The following is an 18,247-nucleotide window of genomic DNA, read 5'->3' as shown; positions in this document are numbered from 1 at the left end:
TTTATAATGCACAGATGATGTAGTGGTTCTTTAAAGCAGCCTCCACCTGCTCAAATCCTCAGGAATATTTTCTCTATCAGTCAGTTGGTTATGTTTGGGTTTGGTATTTCACTTTCTCATTTCTTAGAGATTTGTGGGGTTTTTTTGCTCTTAGATTTAATTATTTTCTTACTTTCCCCCTTCATATTGGGTATTGCTGGCTACTATTTTAGGAGCTACTATTTTTGATTCATAAATCTGAAAAGGATCTTTATTCTGTCACATTTTTAATTCTCTAATTATATAATTCTCTAATTGAATGTTATCTGCTGTTTTTGTTCTTGAATTATTTAAACTTTACAAATCTGCAGGCTAGAGTGACAGTTTGGACCAAACCTCAGTATTTAACATCTAAGAGACAAAGATAAAAGTGAAGTCCCTCTATATGGATTAAAATCTCATTTAAAAAAAAACTGTACATCAGTAGTACTGTAATATGTAAATAGGTGGCCAGGCTTGAATTCTCCTGAGATGTATAAACACTGAAACAGAACTTTAAGAAGATGTTGTTTTCTCTTCTAGGATATATAAAACAAAATTGTAATAAAAGTGCAGCATATATTGGCCGTAAGGTATTCTTTCCTGAATTCCACAGTGGAGGACTATGTCATGGTAGCAAAGTGTTGATAAAGGAAAGAATATGGTTGTTGCTTTCATTGGTTATCAGGGTTCTAGATACTCACATTATTGATTAAATTGTATTTTTGTGTTAAACTTTACATAAAATCACAAAGTTTTTTTTTCCTTCCACCAATGACTAAAAATTAGCTTCAGTAGAACCACTTACTATCTGTATTTGTCTTCGATAATTTGGAATTTATAGTTTCATACCCTAGCTGTAGTGAAATAGAACAGGTGAATTTTAAAGATTTTGAGTGAATAATTTTTATTATGTTTTTGACAAAATTACATTCTATTCATAATGTTATTATATGTTGAATGGCAGTACTTCCATAGTATAACTGTATGTTTCAGGCAGTATGTTTCAAAATGTGTTTTGTATTCTACGAAGTTAGCTCTCGAAATTTCTTTAATAACTAGCTAAAAGTGATTAAATTAAAGTGATTTAATTGTCAGAAGAAACACGAAAATGCATTTTTCATTTGCATGACTCATTTTTATTCCCAAACTTACTGTTTAATTTACATTAAACCTTTTCTTTCAATGCAAGTTCAAAATAAAATACAGTAATGTGCAGTTTTTAGGGGACTCAAGGCAGGCCTACATCCTAGGCCTGTGGGCTTGAAGTAAAAATTAATATTTAATTTGAATTTTAACCCCTAAAGCTAAAGAAAAGAGCCAGGTAAAGAAAATCCAAGTCTATGAAATCAGAGTATTTGTGCATAACTGCAAAGTGACTCAACCAAGATGTTGAGTTACGGGTTGATATGGTTGTTAGCAGCTAAATAGCCTCTGTGACAGTGATACACTCAGTAATACCAAGTTAAAAAGTTATTCTTGTTAGTTTCCAGAAATCAGCTTAGTATCAGCGAATCAAACATCAGGAGATCTACTCCTTTTCGTATAACTTCCTTAGTGGTCTTTTTGCATACAAATTGAAGCCTGGAGGACAACAGGTGTGTTGTTCAAATGGGACGTAACTGTTTTTGAAGGTGATACTCACCTGAAGACAGATGGCTGTTGAGATCGATTAACTGCCTTGATCCTGGCTGAAGAGAATAGTCTGGAGTCCCTTTAGTATTTTAATAAGCAATATGCAGAAGAGGCTTTTTGAGCCAATTTGTTTTATAGTAAAAATTTATACAACCAGGCATGAGAATTAAAGGCATGACCTCAAGCTACAAATACATGGATTACTGGTGTTGCATTTGAGTCAAGCTGAATTATTAGTATTCTTGTTGGTTGTATATGGAAAAAGATTCTGTTTTTTTTCCTTTGGCTATGGTAGTTTGCTAATAAGCAGTAAGCACTTATTTTAATAAGACTAAATTAAGTGAAAATCCTGAGGATTTATGTTGTGGGCAGCTGTTATTCTTCACTATTTGGTCCCATATGAATAGTTGGAGCTGAGCCTGACAACTAAGATTTTCTTGAAAAACCTCTTGGCATCTGGCCGTGGAGTTTGGAATCATAAAATCATAATATCCTTCTTTAGCTGAATGAAAATAAGCTTCAATTGCCATTAAAATTGGGTTAGTTTTGGCTTTATGGCTATCACAGTATGTGTGTTAAGTCCACACAAGATTCTTGCTGTCATGTATTGTTATTTAAAGTTGTGTTTTATAGGTGGGAATTCGTCCTTTGTTTCCTTCATGTCCTGTGTGTCCTGTGCACATTTGCTTATGCTTGCTAACACATTCTGTTCCTTTCTCTTGTGGAGTGCTTCAGAATTTTGAAAGCTCATTGGAGTGGTGTTGGTGGATTACTGGTCTGCATGGTTTGGTTTTGTCAATTTGTTTTGTGTGCCTATTGACTACAGCAGTAGGAAGGAGATTTGCAATGGATTCTGGAAGAGAGAGGACTGAGAGAGCACATTCACAGGGGTTGCATTTGATTGTATTCCAAAAAGGACGGTACTTAGAGACATGGCTTAGTGGTGGATTTGGCAGTGTTAAATTTATGGTTGGACTCAATCTTGAGGGTATTTTCTAACATAAACGACACTGTTTTTGTGATTATACTTGAATAACTTATTGCAGAGTGCTGTTAAATTCTACCAAATCATAGGAAGGAATTGGGACAAGATTTCTTACTTGCTGTATCAGAAGTAGAGATGATTAGCAATGCCTGTAAAGATATAATGGTGGCTAGAGGGAAGTCCCTGTTAGCGTTGTCAGTGTTACTTGTGTTTAATCTTGTGTACACAGTGGTTCTGGGAAGACTGCAGAAAATTAGCTCATCTAATCAGGGCTAGAGATAGCTGGTTTTTTCCTGTTTAATTAAGCATCGTGAGATGAAATCAAAATTGTTTAAAGTTGTTTGCATCAGATAATGATTTTTATTAGGACTTAGATATAAATAATAGTATGGAATTGCTGTCATTAAAATAACATGCCATGTTGCATTTGTGGATGTTGCTGCCTGATGTGATTAACAGAACAAGTTTTACAAAACAGTTGATACCATTTCTGCTTTCCTGATGGATAAAAAATTCTGACTTTGCTGCAGAGATTTACCAGTAACATCTACATTGTTCACATTTCTCACACAAATGTTTGTAGGTATTGCTGCTCTAACCTCTTTACTAAACAAAAAAATACAGACTTGTTCTGTGGCTGTTTGTTTCTCTTCTAGTTTGTTTTACTTTTGGTTCCAAATTAGACAAGTAAACAAAGCACATCATAATTCCAGTTGACACATAAGAAGTCAGATGATAAAAAATCAGATGTGAATATAAGATTGCATGTTCCACTTAATTTAGGAAAGTAAGATGAAAGTAATTTTTTTTTTTTTTGCATTTCTGCCCATATGCTATGTAAGTAAACAACACTGAAAAGGTACTGTTAACTTACAACTTTATGTAAACATAAATACATAAATACACATGCACACCCCTTCCAAGGGTAGATACTGCACCAGTTCTTTTTGGCAGGGGAATAATCTGTAACTTCACTTGATACTGTTTTCTTACAGTTTGTGTATAATTTGTTTTTTGACTGACAAACTCAAAGTTCTGAGCACTATAAGGAATAAAAACAAAGCAAACCCTTTTTTACCTTTTACTTGTAAGAACTTGTAAGCAGTATTGCCTGACCTTTTAAACCCAAGGTGCTTGCAGGTTTATCCGTGAAGTTAAGGATTCTAAGGAGGAAATGTCTTTGGGACATAATTATGTTTTAATTATGCCCTTAGCTAATGTAGACTCATATGAAACTCAGCCATATTTCCGTGTATTTCCCTCTGAAACTTTCCTTTTTCAAGCCTTAAATTAAAAATCAGCACATCAGTGTCTCTTACAGTTATCTAAGCTTAAGAATATTGACAAAAATCTGTTTCACTTTTATTTAATAACTGTTTTTCATAAGAAAGTATTTTTGTTACAGAAACTTCTCATTAAAAAACACACTAGTTTTTGCATAATAGATTCAAAGTCTTAAAGCAGTATTTCTTAAATGAGATGGATCTGGAATAGACCCTTTATTTTTCATCATTTTTTTGTTTCATGGGTGTTATTCCAATGGACCCCAGCTAAAGATGAAAACATTAAAGAGTAATGTACATGAAGGCTATAGTGTGCACATAAATACTCGAGGAATCACAGTAATAAGTGATGGTAAAATGTGTTTCAGTCCAAACAGTCCCTTTTTCAGTTTTCCCAATTGTTCTAGTTGAAACTGGAATTCTGCAGTCTTTGTTGTAACACTGATGTTATGATGGTATTTGCCTGTGATGCACTTTAAAATGTTATAATTTGTTCAGCATTTTTTAACCTGTTAAAAATGTATGATTTTCAGTTCTCACCTTCCAAATTACATTAAAAGGGAAAATTTTGGGCATGCCTGTGGCATGTTTTACTGATAGAGAAGAGCTCTAGCTATAATCTCTCTTCCAGGGCATTAACAGTGTTAGCATAGTTTTAGTGATGTTTAGCTGTGATAGCTACCATAAAAAGAAATAGGATCACTTTTTGTAGCTGTTATATATTAGACACAGAAATCTGTATTTCATAATCTAATGTATGAGCTGGTTGGTGATATGGTTCTTGCAGTGAAGAGAGTGAAAGCAATAATTATCTTTCCTGTACTAAAACTAATTTAGATCAGAATCTTCTCTCTTATGACTTGTTTTATTCTCAGCAACACACATTACTGTAGATATTCCATGATGTAGTGTCTTGTTAGAACTGCATGTATAAAAATGAATGTTGAAGCCTTGTTGAAGACCTTTAATTTTCTAAGATTCCTTTTGTAGTCTTGAATCACTTGTCAGTCCTTGCACTTCATTATCAGTGTAGAAGGACTGTACTTGTCAGAAGAGGTTTCTGTTTCATTGGCCCTTGCAGCAGCAGCAAGAAAATCATTCCAAGACATTTTAAGAAAAGTAATAGATGTATTTGCCTATGTGGCTGATAAATTTTTAAGTTTAGGGATATTGAAGTATCTGAGTGCCACTAAATATAGAGCTTTTAGTAGACTCTTTTGAATACCCTCTTAACCATACAGCTCTCTCTAACCATCTGCTGAAGAATACCTGCTGCACATTGCTGCACACACCACTGGTAATGCATTTAAGCTCTTTGGCTATTTACCCCAAGTTCTGAGATATAGGGGGTTAGCTGTTTTGGAGATGAAAATCCTTTCATCCGTACGTTTTTATTACCTTCCAGGACAAGCTGAATGACACAGCAGGTATCTTCCAGTTTTTTCCTGTGCTTTTTAACAGAAAAGTTTTAATAGAATTTTTTTAAATCTTGGTACTCTTAGTTGAAATAATACTTTAAAATCATTTTATCAAACATTCAGCTATCCTGTAATTGTGTAAACTGTTTTCAAAAACAAACCCCAAAATTCTGAATACTTTTGTTTGAGAACGTCCCTGTAATTGCTGTAACATCATATAGCCATCATATTAAGTCTATATTCAGCCAGTAGATCATGGCTATGTTTATATTCAGTCATCCAGAAAAGCAGCATATTGTATCAAATGTGCACTCTGCTGAAATATCACAATAGGCAAGATGTAAATAAAAATGTACTTTTGCTTTCAGAATTGATTTGACATTCTGCTTCATGTCTTTGAAATCTGTTGACTCTCATGAATAAAAACGGAACAGCTCTTCATACATTATTTGTTCTATGTGCAGTTTATGTTTCAGAAATTTAACATACTGATTTAGGAATGGGAAATGATGATGATAGGGCTTAAGTATTTCAACTTTTTAGGTATTACTGCTTCTTGAAAGAAGAAAACTAATTTTGTATGAAACGTACAATACTATTTAGCTGTGAAACTGAATTCCATAGAGTGTGGTATGTGCTAGGCTTTTGCTTCTCCTTGCATCCCTTCTTAAGTCCACTTACAAAGAAGAAAAACAAATGTCCTCAGATATGGTTTCTTTGTGGTTTTTTTGGGGCTTTGGATGTTTTTGTTTGTTTGTTTTCTGTTTCCCTGTTTCTCTTTTGGTCACCTGCTGTACATGTAGGTGTGGAAGCATGTGGTCTTTATGGCAAGTTTTCCTGTTAGAATTCCAGTTTGTTTTGTTTTTCATTTCATGTACTTACTTAATGGAGTTGAATTTGGTGCATGAGAACTGGGGCAATGGTAGTGAATTCTAACAAACTTTTTTTAAAAAAAACAACAATTGGAATAGTTTGTCTCCTTCTTGTAATTTGTTACCACAGTTATTTCCCTGTTTTCAGAAGTTTACATCAGGCACTGAAAATGAGATGTGTGTTACTTCTTCTGAAACAGTTCAGAGCCGTGGTAGTAGAGCTTCTTCTTCTGTTCCCATTTTCCCTGCAGTCAAGTCATCTTTTAGTGAGGAAAAAAAAGATAGGAAAATAAAGCTTTCTTTTGTCAAGTGCAGAAAGGCTCTTGTCATAATTGCAGTCTAGAGTTGAAATATGTCTTGATTATAGTGCACTTTGCATATGATAGAATATAAAATGCTCTTTTTATATAAGCAGTTATCTTTATTATGACAGCAAGGGCTGATACCTGCTTTCCTGCACTTCTGTTTGGTCATTAGCTTAAAATGTGATTTTGTCTTTTATTGTCCTGTTAATAAATAAAAAAAAATCTGGTTTTACAGCAGAGTTTTTAGAGAGAGAATGCCAGTGATTGTGAGCCAAACAACGTTGTTAGGAGAGCTCCAATATCTAGTTTACTCTGTGTTCAAAAGGATTTAAACATCAACTATCCATGTACAACATGTTTAGTGTTTCATTGCCTTGGTTTTGTCGTTCTTTTATGACTGCCTCAAAAAAGTTAAGTGTATATGTTTCTAGAGTAGACATAAGGAATACTTATCACCTGAGGAATTTTATTCATTACACAGTCTCCTTATAATTTTATTTTAAGAATTATTGGATTTTTTTTTTCCAATGATCAATTTATCTAGAAAATAAATCATTTTTTTTAAATCTGCACTTACACTGAGGATTTACTGACATCTTGAAACATGTGATTGGGACTTAATGTCCTTTTGTTCTGTCACTGATCCTTGTCCAAGAGGTTTAACCATATCTCAGTAAATGGCAGGGGGTTTTGTCACAGTTGTATCAAATTTTGATAACTTTGTCACTTTGGTTGAAGGGATGTTTTTCAGTTTTTCAGTCACTGAATCTCTTTGAGTGATGCTGCCACATTTGAAAATCTGAGGCTTAGGGTAAAATTCAAATAAAATTAAAGAACATCATATGAGAGCATTCTTGTTTAGGGAATTGGTAGAGCTTGAACTAGCAGTAGGAAATTAGTTTTTGGACTTTGGGTCCCTGGCCAGTCTTCATCCATCTTCCCTGTGAATCTGTAATACACAGTGCTGTTGTATACATACAAGTATGGATTTCTCTCAGTTTTGATACAGACGTACTGAATTTATTTTCTCTTTGATACACAGTCTCTTTACACTTGGATTATAAACTACCATTATGACTAATAGAAATCTAGCCTATATAGTCAACAGTGTCTAGAGAATGATTTATTTAATGAGCCTCCAGGGCAAATGGAATTGCTCCCCAGACTCCTCTGATTGCATTGACCACCATTGATGATAATGGTCATAATAATGATAATGCCTGGATGTATATGTCTGGAGTGGAATCTTATTTCTGCATTTGCAGTTAGTAACTGTTCTTCTACTGTTGAGCTTTCTTAATTATCAAAATAAAAATAGAGAGAGGACTGCCCCCCCAAATCACAAGACACCCCCCCACCCCAACAAGCAACAAGTGATGCACAATAAATTTGCTCCCTACGTGCTGACCAGTGCCCCCCAGTCCCCAAGCAGTGACCAGCAGCACCCACAGAACTTCGAGCAGTTTATGTACGAAGCATGATTTCTATGGTATGGAATATCCCTTAGCCAGCTGTCCCATCAGTTCTTCCTCCCAGCTTCTGGTGCAGCTCCTCAGTGGCAGTACATGGGAAACTGAGAAGTCCTTGACTCAGAGTCAGTGCTAATTATAAACAACCAAAACATCAATGTGTAAACAACATCGTTCTCATATGAAATCCAAAATACAGCATGGTACCATCTACTGGAAAGAAAATTAATTTTATCCCAACTGAAACCATCGGAATAATTTAGATACAAAAATAAATATAGCAATGTTTTGAAGTAGCTAATAAAATCTTTTGCAGGTGACCAAGCATGTGCCTAAGAAAAATTAAGGTGTTATAGAGACGCTTTAAGATGTGTTGTGCTGATAATTTGATGCAATATTTTTAGGCAGAAGACAGCCGCTGTGGTTTGTATTTTACTTTTCCTGGTTCAAAGTCTTGGTGCATGTAAATGTGTGAAGAAATTGTGTACATAAATTGTGTATTTAGCTAAATTATACTAAGGCAAGCTTAGACTGCTGAAAATAAAAGCCTACTGTATCAGATTTTTGCTAGTTCATCAGCCACACACTTTATGCTCATATGGGTAGTATACAAGGTGCTTGACTGATACAAAAAAAATTCTGATTTTCTTACAGCACATGAAACCATTTCCAGAGCTAAGTGGTTCTTGCCTCGTGTAGTTTGATAATCCTGGAAGTGGAGGGGAAAAGGTTTTTTTATACCGCTGTGAATTGGTCTGTGCTGAGTGATACACAATGTAGTAGTTGTCCAGCTCGGTTTTAGGTGATGTTTCTGATCTGTACCTTTGAGGTAGAAATTGGGCTACAGGATGGTAATTTAGGACAAATTTTTTGTTGTTGGCAGATAGAGAAGCATTTATTTGTGCTCCTAAATACAAATGTGCTTGCAAAAAAGATAATCTGAAGTCGAGGTTATTTTAAGAATGAGCTTAAAAGAGGAAAAGTTGCTTGGATAAAGATATGCCAACTAAGCAGTGTCAACAGTAATGATTTGAGTGACTGCCTAGGAAGTGGATGAAAAAGAGAACCAATTTTTCCAGCAGATACACAACTGTGTGTGATAAATTTATGAATTTGAAGCTATATAGGCTCAACAGTTTTAGACAGAAATTGACCAATGACTGTTTAAAAAAAGATGTTAAGCTGTTATTTCTTTGAATTTTGCAGACTTGGAACTAATCAGGTGGTCAGCCAAGAAGCTAGACAAAGTTAGTGCACCATTTTGTTTAGTTGATAGACTTTAAATAAATAAATTTCCCAGTACCGTTAGGAATAGATGCATAAAATCTTACAGGAATATATAAAAGTAGTTTTAACTGAAATATGAAAGTTTTGTGGAAGTGCGAACCTGAGCATACAGGGTTTGCAAGACCTTTCAGGAAATTTTCTTCCATCCTAATACGCATGCTGAATATCAGTTTTGATGAATTTTATGGGGCACCTAGTTCTATTTACTATTTGGAGGTAGTAATCTGCAAATATGGCAAGTGATATAAGGAAGGTAACTGTCAGTGATGACATGATGCCTATTGTTCAGTGACTGGAGTGGGTAAGCATTGTCGTTTCTTGTAGCTCTCTTTTGGAAGTGTGCTCTGTTATATCAAACTGATAATCACGGGGCAAACATGAGCCATGCTCTCCTGCTTTGTCTGTTGAAAACTTTCCTTCAAAGGAGAACATACACCTAACAAATGGTCCTTTTGAGGTACATCCTCATTCCATATCTAAAGATCTTGTATGTGTTTCTGTGATCAGAACTTGTTGAAAAAAGCTTTTCCTGAAATTTCTATCTGGAATATGGTAATCCGATATTAGGCTATGCCAGTTGCAAATTTATAGCTTTTAGATGTCTTTATCTATATCTGTCCCTTTTTATTTATACTATAATTTATAACTTCTATATCTTCTGATGAAGGCTATCTAGTACAGTATGCATGTCTTAACTAACATTTATTAGGCAAATTAATCTGCATTACCCTGATCCTCATGTGAATGTGCCACATTAAAGGTAAGTTCCTTGCTGCAGTACACTTACCTATACCAAGTGAACTTTCTCCCAAGCCTCCTTATTTCTGGCTTTGGACTATTGATTTTGTCCCATTTATCAGTACTAAGAGTTTTACTTCTTATAGGGAGAAGTTGTCTAAGAAAGCCTCAGTGTCACCAGGGCACCCAATATCACCGTTAGCACGTTCACTATCATACAATGGACATGTCAGTTCATTACAACAGGCACTGGTGCATAAAACCTCAAAACTACCCATTTGTCTGGTCTGAAGTGCTCTGCTGATGACATCGTGTGCATCCTACAGCCATGAAAGCCCTAAAAACCTTTGTCTATAGTGATCAAGTTAAAGTTTGGAGAGTTGACTTGCAGTTTTTTTAAAACAAGAATTCACATGGCTTCTAATGCAGAATTCTTGAATATTCCAAGATCCAAGTGGCAACTTTTGGTAGGGCTGCCTTTTCCTTAGTTTCTTGGCCTCAGCATCGATCAGTTCATTGCTTAAACGAGACGTATTTCTTGATCTCTTTCTCCCTTGCCAAACCCATGGCCCATTCACCTCACACATAAATTATAAATGTGTTGCAGATTTTAGAAAGCTCAGAGAGCTAAACAGAGGCACAGTGAGATAGTCCTGATGTGAGCCAGACAGTTGAAAAGTTGCAGAGGATCCTTGCTGTCATGTGTGACCAGCAGTAGGTCATCTCAAGAGTGTAATGATGTTGCTTTACTATTACTGTTTCATAGTAACTTAGGCAGTTTCTATTGATATTTAGCACAATTGTGGTGGGATGTGTAGAACATACCCAGCTTTTCTATGAATCATTTTTTCTTTTTGTTTTTGTTTTGTTTCATCTCAATGGAAACTCACACAGAGTACAAGGGAAATGTACTTGCTCCTGCAGCATCATTACTATTGAGCAAGTTCATATCACGGTTCAGTAAGACCCTCAAAGTTCTTAGAAAAATCACCAAAAATTTTTGGTGATTTTTCAAATCACTTAATTTGAGTCTGACATTTTACAGGTTGTTGCCATAATGGTCTTTTAATAGATTGATGTTAATATAGATGGTAATTGTAGTTTTGTGCATTTTCAAGCTGTTTCTCTAAAATAGTTTAAAGCCAAGCAATTTATAAGCAATTAGAATGACCTTGCAAACAGCTACATACGTATGTGATGTCTATAATTTATTTTGTTCAAGGAACTTTAATTGAACCACTTCAATTTGGAGCATTAGAATAAATAGGAAGGAACAGATCCCTCTGCCTTCTTGTTTCTGCGTATTTCAAACACGTCTAAGTTTACCTCAGTGCTTTTTCTAGCAAAACAAGTTGCTTCTTGTGGGATATTTTTTTTTTTTTTCAACTTTAAGCACATCCTAGAGTAATGTTATTAGGAAAGAATGAGGCTGACCATGGAGTTCATTCCCCAGTGTAAAAAGAAACCTGTTCTGCAGGTGTGTTTTCTATAATGAAATGCCCTAATTCATGGTTTCCTCCTGCTGAGGATGACCACACAGCCTGTCAGATACTGGCCCTATTGCTAGGTTGAATTGCTAAAATCCTGTTTCCTTGATCAGTGATAAGAAAAGCTGAATCACAAGGATGAGAGAGCTCTCAGTGATGCATGTAAGTGCACATGTGCCGACTTGTGCCACATAGCTGTGTTATTCTCTGCCATCTGCCACTGCAAAAAAAAATAAATAACCAAACAGGATTACAAGAAAGCAACAAGAAAACATCCAACCTGTCCCAAGGCCGTGTATTGTGTTACTGTGTAGTTGTTGTTTCTATTTGCTGCAAGAGCTGCTTCTCAGCATAAAGTAATGAGTTAGGTACTAAAAGTCATTTCTGTGGGCGTTAAGGCAAATGATGTGAAAAGTACAGCTCAAGATTTTAGTACACAGAACTGTTAAAGAGGAGTGATAATTTTCTAGGAAACTAAGCAGTACATCCTGATGTATTCACAATTTGCTTTACCCTTGAAAAAAAAATTTAGTCTAACTTAATTGATTGCTCAAATATCCTTTGTTAAGAAGATGAAATGTGCTTTAATTCATCTTTTGAAAAGGAGGAAAGATTCCAGAACTTCTGGGTAGAAGAATAGGTGGCTTACAGGATCACAGATTCCATCTTCAGTTTAATAGGTTCATGCAGAGATTGGAAATTAAAATGCAGACATCTTTGTATTTGATCCTTGGTGGTTTTCAGGAGTAACCAGACCATTTGCAGCTCCAACAGGAGCAGCAGCAGGGCTTGGCCAGCAGCTGCTGGTGCCCTGTGAAGGGATGGGGAGCTGTTCCCTGGCCCTTCCGAGTGTGAGCACACATCTAGAGAATTCTTTCTAACGATGAGTTGGTAAGCCCGACTCTATTGCTAGAAAACTTAGTGTTCATTTGCTATTCAGTCAACCAGTTCTTTTATCTCCTGAGCAAAAAGGTTGACTAGATAGGAAGGACTGTTCCTACCTGCTTGATACTGCCTTTGTCTATGCCGGAAAACAAAATGCTCTTTTCTTCCTTCCCTTTTCTTCCTTCCCTTTTCTTCCTTCCCTTTTCTTCCTTCCCTTTTCTTCCTTCCCTTTTCTTCCTTCCCTTTTCTTCCTTCCCTTTTCTTCCTTCCCTTTTCTTCCTTCCCTTTTCTTCCTTCCCTTTTCTTCCTTCCCTTTTCTTCCTTCCCTTTTCTTCCTTCCCTTTTCTTCCTTCCCTTTTCTTCCTTCCCTTTTCTTCCTTCCCTTTACTTCCTTCCCTTTTCTTCCTTCCCTTTTCTTCCTTCCCTTTTCTTCCTTCCCTTTTCTTCCTTCCCTTTTCTTCCTTCCCTTTTCTTCCTTCCCTTTTCTTCCTTCCCTTTTCTTCCTTCCCTTTTCTTCCTTCCCTTTTCTTCCTTCCCTTTTCTTCCTTCCCTTTTCTTCCTTCCCTTTTCTTCCTTCCCTTTTCTTCCTTCCCTTTTCTTTCGTCCCTCTCCTTCCTTCCCTTTTCTTCCTTCCCTTTTCTTCCTTCACTTTTCTTCCTTCCCTTTTCTTTCTTCCCTTTTCTTCCTTCTCTTTTCTTCCTTCCCTTTTCTTCCTTCCCTTTTCTTCCTTCCCTTTTCTTCCTTCCCTTCTCTTCCTTCCCTTTTCTTCCTTCCCTTTTCTTCCTTCCCTTTTCTTCCTTCCCTTTTCTTCCTTCCCTTTTCTTCCTTCCCTTTTCTTCCTTCCCTTTTCTTCCTTCCCTTTTCTTCCTTCCCTTTTCTTCCTTCCCTTTTCTTCCTTCCCTTTTCTTCCTTTCCTTTTCTTCCTTCCCTTTTCTTCCTTCCCTTTTCTTCCTTCCCTTTTCTTCCTTCCCTTTTCTTCCTTCCCTTTTCTTCCTTCCCTTTTCTTCCTTCCCTTTTCTTCCTTCCCTTTTCTTCCTTCCCTTTTCTTCCTTCCCTTTTCTTCCTTCCCTTTTCTTCCTTCCCTTTTCTTCCTTCCCTTTTCTTCCTTCCCTTTTCTTCCTTCCCTTTTCTTCCTTCCCTTTTCTTCCTTCCCTTTTCTTCCTTCCCTTTTCTTCCTTCCCTTTTCTTCCTTCCCTTTTCTTCTTCCCGCTTTTTAAAAAGACCTGTAAAGTCACTTTGTCAAATGTTCCCTATGTATTAATTAGTCAATGTTTGTTCTGAGCTTTGGATGTCTTTAAGCCTTGTTAATGATGAGTGCTGAATTTTAGTCTTCTTGTATTGACTTGATTATGAGCAGCATCTTGATGGAGAAGTTTCTTTTTTACTGCTAGAGTCAGGTGCAATTTAGGATTTTATTCTCAAAGTTTGTTTATATTTTTGTACACATTTATCATGTATATCATATATATCATATTATGTTATAGAGTTTCAAGTAACTATATTTTCAAAATCATTGAAGTGTTTTATATGAAAAAAATACATTTATGTTTCTATTCTGTTTTTATTGTATTTAGGCCAGTCAAGAGATTTCATAAGTATATGAATATTCTGACGTACTATTTGGACATACACAGGCCAAACAGGGAACTACTTTTATCAATAGAAATGAGAATATCCTTGCAGTAGTAGTGTTAGCAGTGATATGTTTGAATGTTTTTTCTCAGTATATTACATTCTATTAGTAAAGTACCAGAGTAAAAAATGAATTTAAAATGGTTTTTGAGAAGAAAACTTACATTCTTCTGGGAACTGTGTATATTTAGATGTAGAATTTGAGATTAATGCTATAATTTTGAATTGAGCAAGAACAGAGTTGTTCCTCTTATTTATTTTCATAGTTCTTTTTTGAGCCAAAGAGAGAGAGAAGAGGTATAATTCTAAATATGATGCTTCATTATTTTATCATATTTGTGGTTTTTTAGAACTTGAAGTATGTTATTTGAACAAATGTTCTTTTATGTCTTATAGTATCTAATGCAATTTAATGGAATCTGTATATTAAGTAATCTGATTTCTCTACAGATTTTATGTCACCTTTTACCACATAAAAAATGACATGAACTCATCTAATTGAATGGTTTCCACAGGTCTTACCTAAAATGATACATTGACAGCTTTGTGCTCGGCTGTAAAGACAAATGTTTGATTACATCTATATACTTCGGAAGATTTCATTTTATTGGAGGAGTTGGTAGTCTACTGGTAGACAAAAGAGAAAATATTTTCTATTCAAGCAAAGTATACTTCATTTTAGAATCTGAAGAATTGAACTTCAGTGCTGAAGAAACGAATAGGTGTAGCATTATACTTTGGGAGGACAAGAACATGAACCAGAGTAAAGAAATCTGTATGTCCGGGTTTTTTTGAACTGATCAGGCAATCAATTTGTGGACACTTGTGAAAGATTTTAAATTACCACATTTCTCCATTTACTGATATTGTGGGGTCCAAAATTTTGATCTTTATGTCATCTTATCTTTAAAGCCATTACAGAATTAGCTGAAGAGACCTTAAATCAGTGCAGTTACATACTTCTCTTGACTTGTGTCTGTAAAGCATGTATATGTACAAATGCAAGTTTGTGTAATATAAAACCCAAAGCTAGCAGTGAGCAACTGTGTTTTTATTTTCCTCAGTTTGAGTATGTTTGGAAAATTTATTTTGTTATTCCATATTTCTATTTGCAGAGAAGGTAGAATTACTGACCCAATATGTAAGAATTTATTCTTCTGGTTTTTTTTCAGTTTGACAAAGGATATGCTTACAGCATTCGTCACAGCTATGGGAAAGAAGGAAAGAGGACTGATTATACCCCATACAGCTGCATGAAGATTATCATGTCCAATCCACCAAGTCAAGGGGATTATCATGGTGAGTTCCTTAAGGGGAAAAATCCCAAGCATTTACAAACAGCAGAATCCCTTGGCTAGAGAAGTTATTCCTGTGGTCTCTTAAATTGTGTATTTAATCTCCAGACAGTAGTGGTCTTGAACTGTTATCTTTAGATCAGACTTGGTAACTGCAAGTTTTATGTACGTTGTGTCATGCAGTTCAAGGAGACTTTAAATGTGCAGATGCTTTAAGAAATGACCAATTCAAGGTGTTCTGAGTTATGAATTCAGTTGTACAGGAAGTCTGAAGTTTGCTTAGGTATTTTAAAAGCTCCCACAGCTGTATGACTAAACATGGAAAATCTGCACTTGCTTCACTGTTATTATGCTAATACTAAGTCATTAATTCAATTGTGTCTCAGAACTCACTCTAGGACAAAAAAACAACACTACTTAGGTGGAATTTTCTAAGGTACTTATAAAGTTATATTTTTACAATGGACTATGCTTTTAAAGACCAGTTGTCTCTCATTCCTTTTATTTTCTTGGGTTTTTTTTCCACAGCTATTAAATATACCAACAGTGTCGTTATTGAAAAGGAACTAATTTAAACTCTTTTCCTGTCAGTGAATAGGAACTGTGGCCTGTTTATGGTGTGATGTTTTATGTGACTCTTGAGCCTGTGGTGCACTGATAACTCTGCAGTAGAGTAATTATTTAAAGAGGAAAAAAAAAAAAAAGCAATTGTACACATGGGTAATTAACTTTCCTATTAATAAGCTGTTAGACAATTAGGAACAGCTTAGCTGGTCTCTTGAGTGCCTTACTGCACTAACTCCTGAGTAAACAGCCTTGTTTGTGAGCTTGCTTATTTTTTACTGTCAGGGTGCCCATTCCGCCACAGTGATCCTGAGCTACTGAAGCAAAAGCTGCAGTCATACAAGATCCCTCCCAGTGGAATAAGTCAGGTAAGGCATATTTTGCTTGACACTTTCATTAACAAGGTATTGCTTTTCAGTTTTACTTTCTGTTTGTGTAGGAATGCCATATGCAATTTGTCAGTATGTATTGTGAAATATCTCTTCTTATAAAAGGCTTAGACCTGAATTTTGGCTTTCTGGCTGCAGTGTTCCCACTGATGTGATGATTATTTATTGTTTAATATTATGAGTAGGTTTATTACAATAGTGGATACAATCCAGAATTTTTTTATACTTTATTTTGCTGCACTGTGATTAAAAGACGTTTAAATGAATCTGGCAGTGTTTTAGAGAATTTATTTTTACTCTTGCAGTGACTTGCGGATGACTGCTATGTAGTCAGTACTCAAATGTAATTCTTCGCTGTAATAAATTTCTAAAACCCAAACATTCCTCATTATCTGTTGTGCTAACTTCCTCTGAACAGCAAAAGCACATGAAACACCTAATGAAATTAAGCAGAAATTTTTATCGTCTTTTAAAAACTGTAGGCTTAAATTGAAAATCTATCTTACATAGCAAAAACAATGTAGGAATTGGAACTTGGAGATGTGTCCTGAAGAACTTGGAGTTCCACTGCTTGCTCTAGCAAGAGCTTAAGGCAGTGAGAGGTTTTCATCATTTTCATTGGAAGAAATGTACTGGTGAGGTTTAAGCTGAGACCAAACAGTTGTGTGTAGGTCCATAGGAAAAAGCTGCTTTCAACTGTAGTCTTCAGTTCATATGGAATGTCACCATTGCTTGTCACGCATTAACAAACTGTTGTACTAGATGGAAAAGAACAGAAGAGTTCCATTCAAAGCAGTCTCCTTTGGAAGGATTAATTAAGATACAAATTAAAAGATAATTGTTTTAGAGAGTTCATTGTTCACTATAGTAATTCTTCACAAATTCCTGAAATACTTGTACTTTTTCCTAGGAATGTTTTTTCTTTTTCTTTTTTTTTCCCCCTGTTTTCTTCTGGTTCATATCAAGAAGCATCTATATATCTGACAGGCCCTAGAGATACTTCCTTTGGCTATTTTTCCTTATACATACAGCAAGAATTGATGCTGGTCTGGAATTTTTATCCCGCTAATCATTGGAAAGATTGGTGAGGATTTACTGGCTTAGATGCCTTGCTGTATGTGTGGGTAGGATTTAGTACAGGTTATTTCTTCAGTGAATTTGCACAGTAAGACAGTATCTTCATATGTAATGTAGTTCCTTATTTAATGTGAATTATGATTTTATTTTTGTGTGTGTATGTGTTTAGGGTTTTGGTTTCTTGGGTTTTTTTTTTGTAAAGTAGAATTTGTATTTACTAGAATAGAAGTCTTACATTTTCTTATCAAAAGTGACTAAGAAAAATTGTCTCCATCAACATCTTTTTTGTCCAGAAATGGATGTTGTCCTGTCTGTGACTTTAGTGTTGTTTAAGTGCAATTAGGGTAAAGGGCTCTTCAGTGTCCACTGCTAGTGTTAAAGAAAAAAACCCACAAAATCATATATTGTCCATGTGAAACCTCTAATTAAAATAAAATAATGTAAAATAAAAGGTTGGCTGTGCCTGGGTTCTCAGAAATTAATCTCTTAAATCAGACAGTCTTTCAGATAGCCAGTAAGAGAAGAGGAAGAAAAATAAAAAAATAAAATAAAAGTTCCCATCTGTCTCCAAGTTGTCATTATTGCTACCCTTCCTTTTTGCTCCATTTTTATGGTCCAGTAATGTTTGTGTGACTAATAACAGTTCAGGATCCTTCAGTCCAGACAGTGGCTTTTAGGAGTCTTCTCTGATGTTGATGACAGTTGCTAAGTATCAGAAATGTTTGTTTTCCTTTAGCTCTGTGAATAAATATTAGGGGTGGATGGAGCTCAATCATTCAATGGGCTCATGTAACTACATTTCCAGTAGCTTGGTCTCAAGACTGGCATTCACTCAAACCAAACCCTTTGACTCTTAGACTTCCTTTTAACTCCAGGTCCAGTGAGAGCTCCCTTATAAACTGTTAGAC

At 35.4% G+C, this 18,247-nt stretch overlaps 1 protein-coding gene across 1 annotated transcript in view; it reads left to right on the top strand.

Annotated features, from left to right (window-relative positions):
* PRIM2 (DNA primase subunit 2) overlaps positions 1-18,247 on the top strand; it is a 91,706-nt gene that overhangs the window by 64,059 nt on the left and 9,400 nt on the right. Inside the window, exons 10-11 of the mRNA XM_005518120.3 lie at positions 15,187-15,313; positions 16,159-16,241. Coding sequence (XP_005518177.1) covers positions 15,187-15,313; positions 16,159-16,241 — 210 coding nt within the window. The remainder of the gene's footprint in view (positions 1-15,186; positions 15,314-16,158; positions 16,242-18,247) is intronic.

This window comes from Pseudopodoces humilis, chromosome 3, assembly GCF_049639895.1.
Source record: "Pseudopodoces humilis isolate 2021_Gansu_Grassland_sample_001 chromosome 3, ASM4963989v1, whole genome shotgun sequence".
Taxonomy (NCBI): domain Eukaryota; kingdom Metazoa; phylum Chordata; class Aves; order Passeriformes; family Paridae; genus Pseudopodoces; species Pseudopodoces humilis.
This window is presented reverse-complemented; position numbering and strand designations above follow the sequence as displayed.